At 39.2% G+C, this 19,846-nt stretch overlaps 1 protein-coding gene across 1 annotated transcript in view; it reads left to right on the plus strand.

Annotated features, from left to right (window-relative positions):
- The window catches only part of GRB14 (growth factor receptor-bound protein 14), a 129,967-nt gene that overhangs the window by 71,675 nt on the left and 38,446 nt on the right, over window positions 1-19,846 (plus strand). Inside the window, exons 3-4 of the mRNA XM_010858956.1 lie at window positions 8,387-8,543; window positions 10,875-10,940. Coding sequence (XP_010857258.1) covers window positions 8,387-8,543; window positions 10,875-10,940 — 223 coding nt within the window. The remainder of the gene's footprint in view (window positions 1-8,386; window positions 8,544-10,874; window positions 10,941-19,846) is intronic.

Below are 19,846 nucleotides of genomic sequence, written 5' to 3' on the forward strand. Positions count from 1 at the left end.
TATGGACTCTGTGGGAGAGGGAGAGGGTGGGAAGATTTGGGAGAATGGCAATGAAACATGTAAAATATCATGTAGGAAACGAGTTGCCAGTCCAGGTTCGATGCATGACGCTGGATGCTTGGGGCTGGTGTACTGGGACGGCCCAGAGGGATGGTATGGGGAGGGAGGAGGGAGGAGGGTTCGGGATGGGGAACACATGTATACCTGTGGCGGATTCATTTTGATATTTGGCAAAACTAATACAATTATGTAAAGTTTAAAAATAAAATAAAATTAGAGAAAAAAATAAAAAAAAAATAAAATAAAAAATTGAAAGGGGCCACCGGAGTATGAAATGAACCCATTTATGTCAGTCACTTGTAATTCTGATATTGGTGACAGTATCTATTTTGAGTTAATATCTGATAGCTAATTGAACATGTAATGCTCATGCTCAAATAAAATATGTTGTTGAATGTCTCATCTAATGACAAGAATTTAAGTCCCTACTATCTGATTTCTCCAAACTATGTACTGTTTTGCTCTTAATAAATATTTGACAGCTAGCAAAATGTGAAGGGTAGCAATAAGGAAGCAACAGCTTTTCTTGAACTGTTAGGATCTTTTGGAACAGTCTTTGTTTTTAAATATAACGTTTTGCTAGAGGTTTGGAAAAAGCAAGAATGAATATATTATTTGCCATTTCCTTCAAGGGAACACACTGAGCTGCTTAATTAAAAATATCTTTCTCTTCTTATCTTAGGACGTTGCGTTCCTTATTTAGAAGAATGTAAAAATCCAGGGCTACTCTGACCTCTATATAAAAATATTTCACTGTTTTAGGTACATTGCCTATCAGTTAAAAATAATGGAGAAAAAAAATCTGAAGCGTTAAAAGATATCTTTATAATCTGGCTTTACTTGGATGATAACATTTTAAAGAGCAGTGGAAATAAGCTTTACTTTGGGACCTAGTTGAAATCAAATTTCTATGGACTTTACCTTGTTCCTTATTTTCTATTAATTATATAAACATCATATATAATTAATAGGTACAATAAATGCATTTATCTTTCTTTTGAAAAGTTAGGTAATTTTCATTCTAGTAAGATCTTGGTATTGAAATGATAGTGTTTAACTTATATTTAATTAAATATTAAATGTGGTATTTAAGGGTGAAGTGAAGTCGCTCAGTCATGTCTGACTCTTTGCGACCCCATGGACTCTACCAGGCTCCTCAATCCATGGGATTTTCCAGGCAAGAGTACTGGAGTGGGTTGCCATTTCCTTCTCCAATTTAAGGGTACTTAATCTAAAAATAAAATTTAATTTTTCCCAAAATAGAAACTTTGACACAGAAAACGGCCATATCCAGTGGTCTTTTTCCTTCTCTTTTGCTCATTCTTTCTTCTTTTTTTTTTAAAAAGGTCTCTTGCTTCATCCTGTAGATTCTTGCTCATGTAGTTATGCTTAGTCTGTGCTTGTTTTTTACCTGCTGAATGATTATCACCTTTTCCTCTTTTCTCTGAAGAAAAAAGCAATAAATGGGGGAAGGTTATCAAGTAGCTAGTTACTTGCCAATGGGCCCAGTGCCCCTTTCTGCTTTGTGGTATTGCCAAATGACCAGATGACAATCCTGAGTTTTTCCCCTTATTCTAGGATGAATCCAGTTTGGAAAGGAACTAGCCATCCTGTTCCATCACTTTCTTGAGTCTTCAGGAAGGAGGAGAAAGGCTGACTGCTTAGCCCCTTCCCAGGGCTTTCCTGAGGCTTCCCACATAATCTGTTCTCCTGAGGCTTCCCACATAATCTGTTCTAAGAATCAGAATTTCCAGAGAAAATAACAGATGACCACTGTGTGTGCTTTGAGGGCAAAGCAATATATATCAAATTGACTTTCAACTTCAGTCTCTACTTTTTGGTGATAGTCTTCGTCTTATGTTTTAAGTCATTCATCTCTTTTAGTCCCTAGGCTTTCAGATCTTTTCTGAAGTTAACCATTTCTTGCTGTTTTTATATATTTGAACATTGTTGTGTCTCCTGATGTCAAAATGAGTTATGTTAATTTTTTAATCTCTTGGCTCCACTTATTTATTTATGAAGGGCCAGTCTAGGGCAGTTGGGGTGTAAAGTATATAAACTGCCTTGATAAGGATGTCAGCCAAAACAGAGAGCTGCTCCATCCACATGCCGGCATGTCCTCTTGCAGGGGCTACTGGGTCTTTATATTACGTTTTCATTGCTGGATGCCACATGCTCCCAGAGCAGTTTAAACTGTAAACCACTCTAAAGGCCAAGGCTGCTCTGTCAGGATTATAGTGATACTTGAGGGCTTCCTCAACACAGCCTGTGTGTACATTGTTGGCTGTCCTCCGGAGCTCTCTCTGTTCATCCTGGCGGGATGTTATAGACAGATCTTATCAATGCTTGTCTTCTTGCTAATCAAGCGTTTGCTCATTGATGAGACAAAGACAGTTCCTGTTCTTCTTTAGGGTTCCAGGAGGATTTCTTCTTGCTAATATACAATTGCAAATGATCTCATGGATCAATTGATATGACTTCTTTTTATCCTATTTTTTTTTACTTTATATAGAAAGTTGAGGATTTGGGCCACTACAAGGACTTCCCTGATAGCTCAGCTGGTAAAGAATCCGCCTGCAATGCGGGAGACCTGGGTTCGATCCCTGGGTTGGGAAGATCCCCTGGAGAAGGGAAAGACTACCCACTCCAGTATTCTGGCCTGGAGAATTCCGTGGACTGGATAGTCTACGGGGTCGCAAAGAGTCGGACACGACTGAGTGACTTTCACTCACTCACTCAATTAGAAATGTACAATATCCCTTTATTAAATAGCCTGATTATATGATCTCCATATCTCTCTGTTTTTATCTTTCAGTATGTGGAGGAAATAGGATACCACTGTTTAGCTCTAATAATTCTTAAGAGCAACTCTGCTATTTGGTTTTTGTATGATCACAAAAGTTTGTACCTTAGTTTAAATCTGTAGTAGTCATGTAGTTTCACTTATGACTTGATATTTTCTTAAATGTGAAAGTTTAGTGTAATAATAATATTGACAAGGGGCATATTCAACCTACTAAAGAGTTAAGGGTTAGATTATCTTTCCCCTTTTCATATATTTCAAGGAGAAATAAGTAGAAACAAAAATGAGACATTTTAACAAAGCCTCTCCATTGGTAGTGTAAGGAGTTTTTCATACATACTGAATAGATCTGAGAGATGACAGGGACTGTGGAATATCAACCAAAAATGTAATTTTATCCTTCATAGATAAATGTGTATTTTGGACAAATGTCAGCATTAAATGGAACTATTTTTTTAAAAGAAGGATTTGAAATGAAGTTCAAGCAAAAATATTGAGTTTTTCTTCTAACAAGTGTTATTTACTTTAAAAATGAGTACATGTACTTATTCCAGAAATTTAAATTGGCCTTGTCCTTCTAAATTTATGTGTCTCAATTCTTGGCAACTTTATTTTTTTTAAAAATTTGTAGCAACGTCAACTGAAGAGATTAATGGCATTTCCTGGTTGGTTAGATGTCATTTTCGTTTTCCCCAACATTTACCTCTTGCTCTGTTTTTGTTCTCTTCTTAAACTTGGCTTAGACTTCAGAATATCTCCAGATTTTCATTTCGTAGTTCCTCTGGTATAAACAATAGAGCATGAAAAATAAGAGGCATGCTCCGTTATCCTACGTGATGGGAGTTTACTGTAAGAAAGCATGGGGGTAGTCAGGAAGTTCAGGGAACCTGTCCAATGGCCACTAGCTCATTCCCAATCCCTCGTTCCCTGGCATGGAGTGGGCAGTGGCCTCTGAGGGTACTGAAATGGCGCCTTATCATTGTTTCACATGAAGGAGCAGCGCCAAGTCAGATCTTCTTGTCCTCTCAGGATTGGTCATCTTCATGTTGCTTTTGGCAAATGCTCCCACCACTGCTTGGCCACAGCAGCATAGTGGATGGCATCTCTTAGCACCTCATCAATTGTGTGACGCTGAGATTTGTCTGAAGGCATTGAAGACACAGACATAAGAACAACAGCCTACCCAGTTGCAATCACAGGAAACACTGAGATTCCAAATAGATCTTGGGATCTTAGTGAGCCACACATATTAACCCTAAAGTAAAGGAATTGAATTGAGGGCTCAGCCACTTGCATCTGATTTTGGCAGTGTCTCCAGATTTTTATTTCTTAGTTTTTCTGATATAAAATGACCTTATAGCTGCCTCAGTGACTTCGAAACTCAGAACTGTCAGCTGATGGCAATATTGTCAGTTCTTACCTAGGATTATTTATAAGAAAAATAGAAGAATTTTAATTTCCCAAGCATTAAAATTTGATCAATTTATACTTTTGCAACAGAAAAATTTTTCTAAATTAAAATTTACAAATATGCATTGAGTATTATGTGCAAAACATTTTGCACGGGAACAAAATTCATTTGTTCCAAAGATCTTTATTAAGCCATACATTTACTTGCACTCAGTCCCTGGGATATCATGTCAAATGGTGAGTAAATAGAGATTTTCCTTAAAGGAGCTTACTAATACAGTTGAAGAGAAAGATATTCAAATAGAAAATTATAAAATAAGAGTACTGAAATGGGCACATTACAAAGCCAGGGGCAGTCAAGGAAGACTTTCTGGAGGAAGTGCTGTGGAAATTGGAGCCAAATGATAAGTAGGAATTTGCCAAATAAATCATGTTGTTGGTGTTTGGAGCAAAGATTTCAAGTAGAGGATACCTCATGAGCAAATAGAAGAAGTAGCAAATATATATCATATTTGTCTAAGGTCAGAGTGACCTGTTCCATAGGCTGACTTGCTGGGGGTACGCATGCTGTGAGGGGCTTCCCAGGTGGCTCAGTGGTAAAGAATCTGTCTGCCAGTGCAGGAGATGTGGGTTTGATCCCTGGGTCGGGAAGATCCTCTGGAGAAGGAAATGGCAACCCACTCTAGTATTCTTTCCTGGAGAATTCCATGGACAGAGGAGCCAGGCGGGCTGCAGTCTACGGGGTTGCAAAGAGTCAGACTCGACTGAATAACTGAGCACACACATGCAGCTGGGTGTGTGCTAGAGTTTGAGCTTTGTTCCCTGGGGCCCCACTTCCCTGGTTCTGTATTTCACTTCATCTTTCAGACTTTTCTTGACTCTAACTCACCATTAAATACTGGAAGTTCCTAGATTCTTTTTTCCCCTCATGCTTCTTCCTTTTTTCCCTTGGCTGATATATCCATGTCCACAAGTTTGTTTACCACCTATAATCTCATTGATTCTTAAGTCAGTTCTGAGCTTAGGGTCTTAACACCCCTCTTATGACCACTGTGTTTACGACTTGCTTCCTTAGGACCATGCTCTCTGTTTGCTGCTCCTGCCACCCCTGATTCTCTTAATCATTAGAACCTGCCAAGTTTTTGCTTGCCCCAGGGACTTTGTATGACTTCACTTCTCTTATCCTGAAATGCTCTTACTCTTTTTGCCTAGCTACTGCCCACTCCTCCTTCAGGTCTTAGCCTGAATATCACTTTCCCAGGGATGTCTTTTGTGCTTCTCCTAATACCCATTTGATGACTGAGTAACATACTGCATTTTTTATGTCCTACTTTCTAATTATTCTTTTGTTTTGAATACTGCTTTCCCCACTGTGCTTCAGCTCTCTGAGGGCAACAGCCAACTCTTTCGCTGACGTACATGTGCATGCTCAGTCACTCAGTCGTGTCCATCTCTTTGCGCCCCCGTGGACTGTAGCCTGCTAGGCTCCTCTGTCCGTGGGATTTTCCAAGCGAGAATACTGGAGTGGGTTGCCATTTCCTTCTCCAGGAGATCTTCCTGACCCAGGAATTGAGCCCACATTTCCTATGTATTCTGCATTGACAGGTGGATTCTTTACCACTGAACCACCTAGGAAGCCAGCCTTATATTAAAACACTTAGCAGAGGATTTGCACTTTGCATGGGGACTTTGCACAATGAGCTGCTTGGGTTAGGACAATGAAGAGCCCCTGAAGAATTTTAGAAGAATGACCTGATATGATCAGCTATTAGGAAGTTTATTTCTCTAGCAGTATGGAGGAGTTAGAGAAGGTCCATGGCTAGAACAAGGGAGATAAGTAGGTGGATATTACCACTAGAAGTGTACAGCCTCATAGCACACATATGATTAAAACACAAAGACTTCAAAATTACTTGGTCCAAGGGTTCAGGGTTATTCTCAGGACTCTTTCATCTCTTGGTGTGATTTATTCCATGTGGGACCCTATTTTTCCACAGTCTTTCTCTTTGTGAACAGTAGCAGCCACACCTATCCCTGCCCAGTGGAAAAGAAGACCCACTTTATGAGTCCAGATTGGCCCTGATCAGCTCTGATTAGGTCATGTCCCCATCTCTGAAATAGTCATTGTTGCCAGGGAAACTCTGGGCACTGATTGATCCATCTAGATAATATATTCTCTGTGGAGCTGAGGCAATCATGCAGGGGTAAACTGGCTCTAAAAATTTTTTCTTTAAAAAAGACCTATTTGTAGCATTTGCCATATTCTTGAGTATACATTCTCCCACCATGGCTGATTTCAGGATGCCTGGCTGGCCGAGTTCCTGAATGTTTAACGGTCAGCTGTGACGAGCAGTTTCCAGCAGCTCCACTACTCTGTTGCTGAGCTGAAGGCAGAGCTGCCAGCATCGCAGAGACTGATGGCACTGCCTTCCTAGGCAGTGGTTCTCTAAAAGCCAATCAAAATGCCAGTTCAATGAGTCAGTGCCTGGTGGCCAATCCAGCCAGTAAGACTGTGCATAACTTATACTTTGGTGTCCTTATTTTAAGAATTTTTTTTAAAGTTCTTATGTCATTTTCTTGAATAACATTTTTAAGCACCTTATAATACTCCATTTTATGAAAGTACTATGGTTTACCACTCTTTTATTGTGGAATATTTAGGTTGATAGAACATACATAATGCTTTGCAGGACATGTCTACGCCTAAAGCTATTTTCTCCACATTTAGGACAGATTTACTGAGATAGTTTGCCTAAATGAAATTACTAAGTTGAAGAAATAGCCTCTCTAATGCTTTTGATACTTTCCAATAGATGTAAAAAATAGTTTTACCAATTTATAACACTCTGTCATTGTAAGAGAGTAACTGTTTCATTCCAGTCATTTTATGTAATTAGAAAAATAATCAATAGGAGAGAATTGATATATCATTTTAATTTTCATTTATTTGAATTGCTAAAAATGTTTAAATGTCAACATTTTTATAGCGAGAATATTTCTTATATTGAGTTTTCTTATAACGTCCGGACATTTGTGTGTGTTGATCTTACTATACTATTTTCATAGGTATTTAGTTCATCATAAATAATTTAATTTATATTTGACATACTATAGTTAATATTGGAAATTCTAGCATGTAGCACAACTTGGTAAATGTTGAAGGGAGTGCTGTACATGAAACTTTCTCTGATTCTGTTTATTTTGGGGGTGACATAAGCTGCTGTAATAGATAAATACAAAATCACAATAAGTTAGCAGTAAAAGTTAATTTCTTGCTCTTGTCAAAATTCCTTGCAGGCATTCCTAGTTGAACACCTTTTATGTCATCATTCAGAGACAAAGCCTCCTTCTGTCCCATACTCTGCTCTCCTCTTTAGGTCTTTGTCAAATGGCAATCCACTCCAGCACTCTTGCCTGGAAAATCCCATGGACGGAGGAGCCTGATAGGCTACAGGCCATGGGGTCGCAAAGAGTCGGACATGACTGAGCGACTTCACTTTCACTATTCAGTGAGCAGGTGGTGTAAGAGAATGGAGGACAGTATGTGGGAGAGCTGTAGGGACTAGGCCTGGAAGTGTCACATTGCATGTACTTACATCCTATTGACCAAATCTCAATCCTGTGGACACAACTACATGCAAGGCAGAAAAGAAAAAAGGATTTTGTGAGCATCTAGCCCGTCTTTGCCAAAGTTCCTATAAGCTGAAATAGAGAAATCTTTGCTGCTATTACAACTTGTGTATATCTGAGAATAAATCACCTGTGTTACTTGGATTATTTACAGATTAAAATGTGGAATGGACAATTTTAAATGTTGATAAGAGATGAATAGCTTTTTAGTAGATCAGAGTAGTGGAAATTGATATTGAATGGTCATTGAATAGCCTGACGTTTACACACTTAACAGATTGGAAGTGGTCGGACAGAGTGACTTTGACGTGTTATAAACAAGTCTTGGATGGGCACCATTTGCTCCATGTATAAGAAAATTAGATGTAAAATAGACTGTATGAGGAATTTGTAATTAGCTCAACCAATAAGTTCAATGACTTGTTAGAATGATATTTTAAACAGACTATTTCAGCTCTTTTTTTTTTATTTCTACATACACAGGTAATTAAAGTATACAGTGAAGATGAAACCAGCAGAGCTTTAGAGGTACCCAGTGACATAACTGCCCGAGATGTTTGCCAGCTGTTGATCCTGAAGAATCATTACATTGATGACCACAGCTGGACCCTTTTTGAGCACCTGCCTCATGTAGGTCTAGGTAAGAACACAAAATCATGGCCATATCATTGCTTTTCTGTCCTTTATAATTTTGATCATATGGCAAAGGTTTGCTTCACTTATGGAAAGACAGAGGACAGTTATGAATCATCCTTTTCTTTGTGTTTAATTTTTGTTGGTGATGATTGAGAGAAAAATGAAGTAGCACTAGAATAGAAATAATAGGAATAAGAATAAAAAATAAGAATAGAAATAAAGATAGAAGTATTACAAATTTACCACCTCTCATTGTTTCCATAATGATCTATGGAAATTTGGGAGCTAAACCATAGAGTCTAAGTTGATGGAAAGATACATTGCATAATAATTTTTAGTTTTCTTGCGTGGAGAATCCCAGGGATAGGGGAGCCTGGTGGGCTGCTGTCTATGGGGTCACACAGAGTCGGACATGACTGAAGCGACTTAGCAGTAGCAGCAGCAGCACAAAGAAAAATTTTGAGAGGTTACTAAAATATGCTGTAATGTGAGCTACATTTTGCATTAATTATAGTACAGCCATGGGAAATACCCACAGTGGTGTTTCACTTTATGTGAGTGTATACCCTAAATTTTTCTTAAATAAATAATTCCTTCACATTTGAAAGTCATAAACATAAAAAATAGTCTTATTTTCAGTTGGAAATGCATCTCTGTATTGTGAACTTGTTGAGGCTTTTCCTCTCATACCTTTTAAAAACTTATAAACTATTTCCATTCTCCTGCTAGAATGGGACAGAATTTAACAACAATTTTGTCTCCCTTTTCTTATTTTTACAGATATTGCTGTTAAAAAACATATAGGTAGATGAAAAAGGAAGGAGTTTGTTAGGACAGTGCCATTTGATTCTTAGAGTTTTATATTAGTTTCCCTTGGCCACTGTGACAAATTAGCATAAACTTGGTGGCTTAAAACAACCGAAGTTTATTCCCTTACCATTCTGGAGGCCAGAAGTCTGAAATCAGTATCAGTGGGTTAAATTCAAGGTATCTTCAGGGATGAACTTCTTCTGGAGGTTCATGAAGAGAATTCATTTCTCATCTCTTCTAGCTTCTCGTGGCTGCTGGCATGCCTTGGCTTGTGGCTGCATCAGTCTACTCTCTACCTCCATGGTCACACCGTGCTCTCTTCTGTCCATGTGCAATCTCCCATTGCCACTGTCTTTTAACAGTAGCACTTAGGCTTTATGCAGCATAACCCAGGGTAATCTCTTTACTTCAAGATCCTTAAATCAATTATATATGCAAAGCTTTGTTTTTTTATCATGTAAGGTAACATTCACAGGTTTTCAGGGATTAAGATATGGGTATCTATCACTTAGCCTACCACCAACTCCTTTGCATTATATATCAAACAACTTAGTAGTAAATCATCAAAATTATTTTAAATAATCTGTCAGTGACAGCACAGTTTGTTCCTTCCATTTGTTTAAAGAACTGAGAATTTTATACCTAGCTCTGAGTGTCGTTCACTTTCTTGCATAGCTAGCTACTAGTATTATAAACATTTTCCTTTGTTTGATACATAGAACAAAGGAAACATGTTTCTGCCCAAGAGCAGTGTACCAAAGCAAGGTTCAGTTTGAATGAGAAGTTTGCCTTTGTCTTATGAAGTACAGTGGAGATGATGTTGGCAGAAAAGTTATGTTCTTAGGAGGAATTGAAGTGAAGTGAAGTGAAGTCGCTCAGTCGTGTCTCTTTGCGACCCCATGGACTGTAGCCTGACATGCTCCTCCGTCCATGGGATTTTACAGGCAAGAATACTGGAATGGGTTGCCATTTCCTTCTCCAGGGGATCTTCATGACCCAGGGATCGAATCCAGGTCTCCTGCATTGGAGGCAGATGCTTTTACTGTCTGAGCCACCAGGGAAGTCCCTGTTCTTAGGAGGATCCATCTTCAAAAAATTCTGGAAAGTGATTGGTTCATTTAAAGTCCCTTGCATTCCCTAAACAGTTCAGAAAGTGTCTGTAGTACTCGCTGTTTGAAGATTGCTGTCCTAAGATATGTCAAGACCTTGGGAGAGGACAGAGGGAAATCTGCAGAAAAGAAGCTTGGATAGTCCCCACAGGGATTCTGAACCCGAGCCCACCCTCCCACACTCTGTTTGAGAGTTAATGGGCCATAACATGTCAGCTGATCTTCACAGCTGAGCCTATTCAGTTCAGTTCAGTTGCTCAGTCGTGTCTGACTCTTTGCGACCCCATGAATCGCAGCACGCCAGGCCTCCCTGTCCATCACCAACTCCCGGAGTTCACCCAGACTCACGTCCATCGGGTCAGTGATGCCATCCAGCCATCTCATCCTCTGTCGTCCCCTTCTCCTCCTGCCCCCAGTCCCTCCCAGCATCAGAGTCTTTTCCAACGGAGCCTACACCTGCCAGGAAAACTCGAATCTCGCAGGTATGCATACTGGTCTGTGTGACTTGCTGTCTAACCTTCATAGGCCAGAAAAAACCCAATGTATATTTTCTTCCTTGCCATTTGTAACTCATTTAACTTCTATTTATGATCATTAACCTTTTAGAAGTGTGGTGGTAACTCTCAAAAGGCACGTGCCATAATTCCAAACTATTTTGTTTACTTATGGCTTTTAGCAGTATAGCTCTTAACTAACATAATATCTAATAAAAGTATTTTATACTCTTAACTTTTTCTCTTTGAGAGACTTTAAAAATCATTAAACATCTTTTACAGTTGCAGTCACTATGATTTATCCCTAACAAAGAGCTTGAAGTTCAGTAATAAAATCTACTCTGTAAATCAAGCAGCAGTGTTCATGGAGACCACTGCAGGTTATATGAGGAATAAAAAGATTTGTGCAAGTCTTTTAATGTAGAAGCTTAAAATGGAACATTGAGAATTAATTTGAGCTACATACTAAATTTAAACTTTTAGGCACTGAATAGAAATATATTTCTCCATTACTGTATTTTCTGGAAACTGCTGAAATAAAATCAAAGATGTGAGAATATTGTTTCATGGTTTCATTAACCAAGCATTAGGCCAAAGCTTATGAGAAAGAAATTGAGTCCCAAAGCTTTATTGTGTTCTTTTTTTTTCTCTTTGTTTTTACTCAGATAATATCTTTATACAGTACAAAAATTGCAGACATTAATGCTATTGAATTACTAATGTGTATTAGATTTACCACCTTCCCTTCCTTTTTTTAAAAAAATCTACTGCTTTATTTCTGTAAGGATACACTGAGATGTCAGATGATAATAGTTAATGACTATCCAAATAAACTCTTGAGGAACAGTTTTTTCCTCTTTATTTCTTCCACTTCTTTAACAGTGTGACAAAAACAACTTTTATGGTGCTGTGGTCTTTCTCAGCATGAAGAGTAAAACCAGTGTGTTTTTGAATTGTATTTGTGAGGATGTAGCTTATAAATACTCTTGCAATATCTTTTCAGCCTAAGAGTGATATTAAGCAACATTTTTGCTATTTGCATGTTGAAATGAAAACAAGTAGAATGGAGTGTTTCCCCCTTAAATATGCTGTGCAGATGACAATGTCCTTTGTCAATAGAGTGAGGCCCTCACATATTGAACTGTAAATCTTCTTTGCGTCTTGTTGACTTAAAGAACCAAAGGACAAACCATTTGCCAAGACTTTGGTGACCAGCTAGTGAGCCCTGCATGTTGTTCAGGGGACATTGTTGACCTCTCTCTCTGATAGAAATACTGGATTTTCAATGCACAGAATTCTAAAGGTGAAGGGATAGTCTGTTATTTTTTAAAAATATTTTTAGTACAAAAATAATTAGGCTCACTGCCAATAACTTAGAAATAAAGATGTCAAGAAGTAAACAATGCTACTGCTAAGTCGCATCAGTCATGTCCGACTCTGTGCGACCCCGTAAACGAAAGCCCACCAGGCTCCTCTGTCCCTGGGATTCTCCAGGCAAGAATACTGGAGTGGGTTGCCATTTCCTTCTCCAATGCATGCACGCATGCATGCTATCCACAATTTAACAGCACTGAAATGTTTCTTTAGTTTCTCTATTTTGACATCTCTTGCCTGTGTGTTCACTTGTGTAAACTACCTTTCTATATATATGTGTACATTAAAACAAAAATCCTGAATATTTTCAGTTTTTTTTTTTTTTTTCCACAAAAACTAGGAACTCCCTTTGCCCGCTCTGCGTTTCCCAATTGCTTTCTTCCAATAGGTTAACAAATGTCGATTGACTGTTTTGCACAAGCCTGTTTTGTATATGGATCCTGGGGTACAGTAGGAACACAATAGACAAAAAGCAATGCCCTGATGAACTTGCATTCTGATGGGAAGAGAAAGACAAGAGACACGTGATTAAAATGGGTAATCTCTTAAGTAATGGTTAGCACTGGGGAGAAAATGAAGGCAGAGAATGGGGTAGGGAGTCTAGGGCTGGCAGGGAAATCAGGGAAGGTGTCCCTGACAGTGTGATGTTTGGGTAGAGATCGAAGCAGATAGGAGCAGCTCTCTCACTTAAATGGAAGAAGATTGTTCAGGAAGAAGGGAACATAAAGGGGGGAGGCCTGGACTTGGCAACCTGCTTGTGTTCAGGAAGCAGCCGAGAGGTGGGCACTTAGGGAGTCAGAAGAGTAGTGGAAAGGGACTGCATGGAGCTTCTATGGGGCCCTCAGGCTATGGAGGGGACTGAACTTTTACAATGAGTAAGGCAAAAGGTAACTGGAGGTTTTTGCATCAGAAAGTGGTAGAATCTGACTTAAAGTCTACTACTGAGAAGACCCAAATGCAAGTTTTAACCATTTGGAGGCTAAGCAAATTCATTTTGCGTTTACATCAAATTATCTGTAGTTTGCTGGCGTGGTCCTTGCCCATCTCTCATTTCTGCTAGTGATGGCGTGTCACATTGTACCATCTTCACGTCATGGTCTGCACACATATGAGGCTTAGTGTTTGTGAGATCCTGAAACCTTGTAGGCAAGAACATTTTGACTTATGAAATCATGACAGCTGGGAGTTTTCTGCACTTCACTTGACTTCAATGTCCCAGATAAGCTTAGGAAAGTTTCAGAGACATGCTATGTTGTTATTAGATGTGCTACTATTATTGTTTCTGATCCATTTAAGCACCCTGCAGATTACTGAGGTCAGGAGGAGGAGCACGTGATATTAAAAATATGGTAGGGTTATCGAATCCAAAGGACTTCCCTGGTGGCTCAGCAGTAAATAATCTGCCTGCAGTGCTGGAGATACAGGAGATGTGGGTTCAGTCCCTGGGTTGGGAAGATCCCCTGAGAAGGGCATGGCAACCTACTTCAGTATTCTTGCCTGGGAAATCCTATGGACAGAGGAGCCTAGCGGGCAATAGTCCAGAGGATCACAAAAAGTTGGAGATGACTAGAGTGACTGAGCACACATGCATGCATTGAATCCAAAGTCTATTTTGAGAGTGACAGGTGGTGTGGCAAAGAAAACTTCTTTTTATTTTAATATGAATGTATATGTGTGATAGCTACTATTAATGTGTATCTCGTGTGTGCAGGGCCCCTACTTAGAGGCTTCACTTTCATCTTGATAGACACTCAGTATTTAGCTTCATAGTAACCCTGCAAGGTACATTAATTTCATCTCCATTTTACATATACGAATACAAAGAATCGGTGATAGAATACCTGACCCAGAGTTACACCTTGCACAAATATATATACCTGTCAGATTCTCAAGTGTACATGTTTTCCATGGAAGCAAGTTTGTTTTTTCTTCACCCCATTAGATCAGGCAAATTTGGGGGGGAGTCTGTAGTTGGTTTGTCTGTCTCACTCTCCATCTCTGTCTCTCATACATGCTATAAATACAGACTGAAATGTTGAAACCTCAAGAACATTTTCATATAACCCTTCAGCCAGGTAGCACTGAAATTACTGGAATCTAACTGATCCCGCCTGGTCCACTTTATTGCAGAGCCAGTTATTTATTTTGGCTGAGCAAGGGGATCATTTTGGAAATGACTTGTTCTTGAATTTATACACATCTTGAATGGTAATAAGACATTTGGAGCTTTGACTGCAGTATCATTATTTCATTACCTCTGTCCATAATTATTAATATATACTGCCGAGAATTTTCCCAGGCAGAGTAAATCATGGAGGGCAGCCCAACATCCTGCTTTTGTTACAGATCCCTGATTTGCCTGATTTGGGGTTATGTTATTATGAGTTTCTAGATGTACACACAGCTTTATTGACATTGGATTTCAAATATCAGTAAATCAACAAATATCCCCCCTTCTCTAATTATAAAACAAACCGTTTTGTAACTGGTGTGTTTCACTTCACAGCCACTGGATGTCACTGCAGTTCCCCAGATGGAGTCCCCTGCTTTTAGAATCATTGTGTAAGAGGAGGGTGGGGGAAAAAGAAACTTCAGTTTTAAGTCTTCTGGAACTTAATAGGATCCATGTTTGCTTTGCTCCCATTTTGATTCCTGGTATGAAGCAGCAGCAATTAACACAATACCTCAAGCGCATAGCTATCGACTCCTCGGGAAGTGGAATTAATTGTATTTTAGAGTCATTGCTGGGGACAGCTGAGATTTCTATTCTGAATATCACTGCAGAGTGGCTTTAATAAGCAAAATGAATGACTGGAGACTTTTAATGAAACCACTTTTATATGTGCAGCTCTACCCACGCGGTCTGTTTAAGACTGAAGCAGTACACAGCAGTGGGGAGGGAACCCTTCCCAACAGCCTGCTTTGAAGCTACTCCACTTTTTTTTGTGTGTGTGTGCAAAAGAAGGCACACGTGTGGATGTTTGACACTGATACTAATGTGTATTTGTACCTTCTGTGCTGTTTGGAACCCATCAGCCATCAGAGTTGTGACCACCCTCATCACCAGCAGAAATAATTGTGAAGCTTTTAGGACACGTGTGCATGCGTCTCTCCTAAGACCCTGAGCCGAGGATTAAGGCAGCACGGTTCTGGTAGCACACTAAGACAGGAAATGGAATGTTAAAGCAGCAGAGAGTGCTCATAGTCAAATCTGCATCTCGTGGTCCAGCTGAGTTTTCCTTTTCAGTGTTCTAATAGCCTGGGTTCAAGTCTCATCATCTCTCTTCTCAGGAATTCCTTTCTTCTCACAGCTGGTCCTTCCTCTTGCCTCTGCTCATACTAGAGTTATCCATCTGAGCGCAGGCATGATTCACCTTGTGTTTGGGTCCAAGGTCCTTTGCAGGGCTTTTAGTATGTGTGACTTGACGACCCTTCCTGTCTCCAGCCTGTGTCCTTCTCCTCTCCTCTGAGTCTATACACTAGACCACTGCCTGTAGTCGCCTGCGTTTCTACTCCTCGGTCTCCTTACTCATGCTGTTAAGATTCTCAGGAAGTCCTTTCTCACCCATCTCTACCTGGCTAACTGCTATGCATCTTCCAAGGCTTACTTGGAATTATAGTTAAAATGGAAAATAAAATATAACTGTATAATAACTCTCCCATAGTGCTAGTGGTAAAGAACACACTTGCCAGTGCAGGAGAGGTAAGAAATGGGGGTTCCATCCCTGGGTTGGTAAGATCCCCGGGAGAAGAAAATTGCCACTCACTCCAGTATTCTTGCCTGGGAAATCCCAAGGACAGAGGAACCTGGCAGGCTACAGTCCATGGGGTTGCAAAGAGACGACTGCGTGGCACTTTCAAATAGTAACTGCTAGCCGTTTCCTAAAAATTCCTATAAAAACAAAGATGTCAGTCAGCTGTCCAGGCTGACTGACAGCTAACCTGGTGCCATAGTCCAGGGAGAGGAAAGATGGGAAAGCAGTTGAAGGCATCCCACACTCTGCCTTATAAAGTGGAGCCGCCCTTTCCATTTGAGAGCAGGTAGGGACACACACCTGCCTCTCCCATATGCCTAGGTGCAGACTTTGGCTACTTAGAAGCTAGTTGTCTTTTGAGACAATCAGCATACTTGCTGGCACCAGTTTTTCTCATACATCTTTTAAGAAATTACAGACCTCCTGCAGCCCCCAAAACAGAGTGATGCAGGAAGCACTAAGAGTCAGTCAGTTCAGTCGTTCAGTTGTGTTCGACTCTTTGCGACCCCATGGACTGCAGCACGCCAGGCCTCCCTGTCCATCACCAACTCCTGGAGCTTACTCAAACTCATGTCCATCACATCGGTGATGCCATCCAACTGTCTCATCCCTCTGATGTCCCCTTCTCATCCCGCCTTCAATCTTTCCCAACACCAGGGTCTTTTCCAATGAATCTTCACATCAGGTGGCCAAAGTATTGGAGTTTCAGCTTCAGCATCAGTCCTTCCAATGAATATTCAGGACCGATGCCTTTAGGCGAGACTGGTTGGATCTCCTTGCAGTCCAAGGGACTCTCAAGAGTCTCCTCCAACACCACAGTTCAAAAGCATCAATTCTTTGACGCTCAGCTTTCTTTATAATCCAACTTTCACATTCATGCATGACTACTGGAAAAACTGTAGCTTTGACTAGATGAACCTTTGTTGGTAAAGTAATGTCTCTGCTTTTTAATATACTGTCTAGGTTGGTCATAGTTTTTCTTCCAAGGAGCAAGTCATAGCTGCAGTCACCATCTGCAGTGATTTTGGAGCCCTAGAAAATAAAGTCTGTCACTGTTTCCATTGTTTCCCCATTTGTTTGCCATGAAGTGATGGGACCAGATGCCATGATTTTAGTTTTCTGAATGTTGAGTATTAAGCCAATTTTTTCACTCTCTTCTTTCACTTTCGTTAATTCTTCTTCGCTTTCTGCCATAAAGGTGATGTCATCTGCATATCTGAGGTTATTGTTATTTCTCCAGGCAATCTTGATTCCAGTTTGTGCTTCATCTAGCCTGACATTTTTATGATATATTCTGCATGTAAGTTAAATAAGCAGGATGACAGTATAAAGCCTTGATGTACTCCTTTCCTGATTTGGAACCAGTCTGTTGTTCCATGTCCAGTTCTAACTGTTGCTTCTTGACCTGCATACAGATTTCTCAGGAGGCAGGTCAGGTGGTCTGGTATTCCCATCTCTTTAAGAATTTTCCACAGTTTGCTTATGATACACACAAGCAAGGCTTTGGTGTAGTCAATAAAGCAAAAGTAGATGTTTTTCTGGAACTCTCTTGCTTTTTCAATGATCCAGCAGGTGTTGGCAATTTGATCTCTGGTTCCTCTGCCTTTTCTAAATCCAGCTTGAACATGTGGAAGTTCATAATTCACATACTGTTGAAGCCTGGCTTGGAGAATTTTGATCGTTACTTTGCTAGCGTGTGAGATGAGTGCAGTTGTGTGGTAGTTTGAATATTCTTTGGCATTGTCTTTCTTTGGGATTGGAATGAAAACTGATTGGGAGTGATAGAGGTGAATTGTGTTCTGGCAGGCAACTCTCCCACAAGTACCAGATAGGTGGGTGCAGGGGACAAGCAAATTTGGATAAGAAACAGATTTAAGGCTGTTTCAAGCAGGATTATTTACAGTATCAATTAATGAAAAAAAGAAGCCTAATGCTATAATAATAGAGAAATGTTATAAATTATAGTACATTTATATAATATGATGTTATATAGCTTTTAATCATGTTTTTGCAGCTTTTCAATTGAAGACTAGTATGGACAAATGTGGGACTGTAACAGTGATTTAAATGAAGTGTACACTTTTCATGGCATTTAGGAAATGTTGTATATATGTTTATACATCTATATATACATTGTTTTCTAAATGTGAAAAATCTATACATGTAAACTCACATTGTCCCAAAGAAAAAGACAAGAAGGGAATATAATGTAATGTTAATTTCTTATTCCTAATTGACAGTTTTAAAGATAGATTGTGATTGTAAGTTGTCTGTTTTCAAATTTTCTGTAATGGAAATACATTGTTTTAGTAATCTGGAAAAAAAAATAAACACAATTTTTAAAACTTGTTAAGAGATTTTTTTAAAGCCTTGATTCAGACAACTTCCTGAAGGTTCAAGTTGGATCAAGTACCAATCCTCTATGCTGCTATAACATTTTCTGCAACTGTCTTAATAGGGATTGTATTATTAAATCTAATCTGTAATTCCATCAATTTTGGAACTGTGCATATGTGCATCTTTGTAACCTAGAGTCTAAAACAAATAAGTGGCTTCTGAGCTAAGCTGTACTAAACAAGAAGTTCAAAGGATAGATTACAAAGTGCACAGAAGGAAGAGATTTGAAAAAGGAGCTAGAGGAATCACATGCCATGCCATGCCATGCCCGGGTGGAAATTTACTCTGTGTCCTTAAAGACTGCTTTGGATAACTTAGAATTTGTGGAAGTTGTTTCTAAACTCTTCAAGTATTTGCAGTCAGCTTGAGATAATATATATGCAGACTTTGGGGGAAAAAATAAGGCTTTCTATGAATACTACAAGTTGTGATCATTGAATCTGAGTTAATATGAGGACTGTTATGCTTTGTTGAGGAATGATCCGCAAGACCCTTATACCCACTACTTAAGCATCAAGATGTTCCCATTATTGCTCTTGGGAAGCTGAATCTGGCAGTGACAATTTTCTGGGGATCTTATTGGTATTAGGTAGTTTTCTTAGGTTAAGGAACCTTTTAGAAATTGAGCCTTGCTTTATTGTTTGCTTCTCCAGTTACTGTTTTGCTTGCTCAGATGCTGTTCATTGTTATCTGAAAATAAGATTGACAAAATGTATGTAGTTTCTAGCTAGCACAGAGAAGTACAAGGACCTTTGTCTCCTGGAGTTTCCTGTAACAGAGGTATACAAAGAATTGTTTTCTGGGTGAATTAGAGCTAAAAGCCACTTTTGTTTCTTCTCTTATCTAGTGATGAGAAGAGTAGGGACTTCGGTTTCTATTTGATCCCCATGCTGTACTTTCCGTAGACTCAGCGAAGAAGTCCAGGCAGAAGGTCACAGGTGAACACTTTCCATTCTGGGAGGACTGAGGTTTTTTAAAAAGACTTTGAAGTTAAATAAACAGTTTCAGAAGAAACTTCTTCCTTTTTTTTTTAAAGAAAATTTTTCTGAAAATTAAATAGAAAACAGAATTATGTGTAGTTATCACTTTTCAGTAATATTTCAGTCTATTACCATAAAACTTCACTGATTTATCAGAAGCAAAAATAAAACTTAGTGATATGAAGCTTTTCTTTTTAAGATAGCTTTTTTTTTCATTCTTTCTGGAGGCTTTTTTTTCTCCTTTTGATTGCTGTTTTGAAGTGACTTAAGATGGCTTCTCTCCTATTTTTCTACCTAGAATGGAATTTTATCATTATAACAAATTCATGTTACAATGTCTGAAAAATTCTTCAGAAAGTGTTTTAAATCGACTTGTGTCTGTGAAGGT

The sequence above is a fragment of the Bison bison genome, unplaced genomic scaffold, assembly GCF_000754665.1.
Source record: "Bison bison bison isolate TAMUID 2011002044 unplaced genomic scaffold, Bison_UMD1.0 scf7180017864452, whole genome shotgun sequence".
NCBI lineage: Eukaryota > Metazoa > Chordata > Mammalia > Artiodactyla > Bovidae > Bison > Bison bison.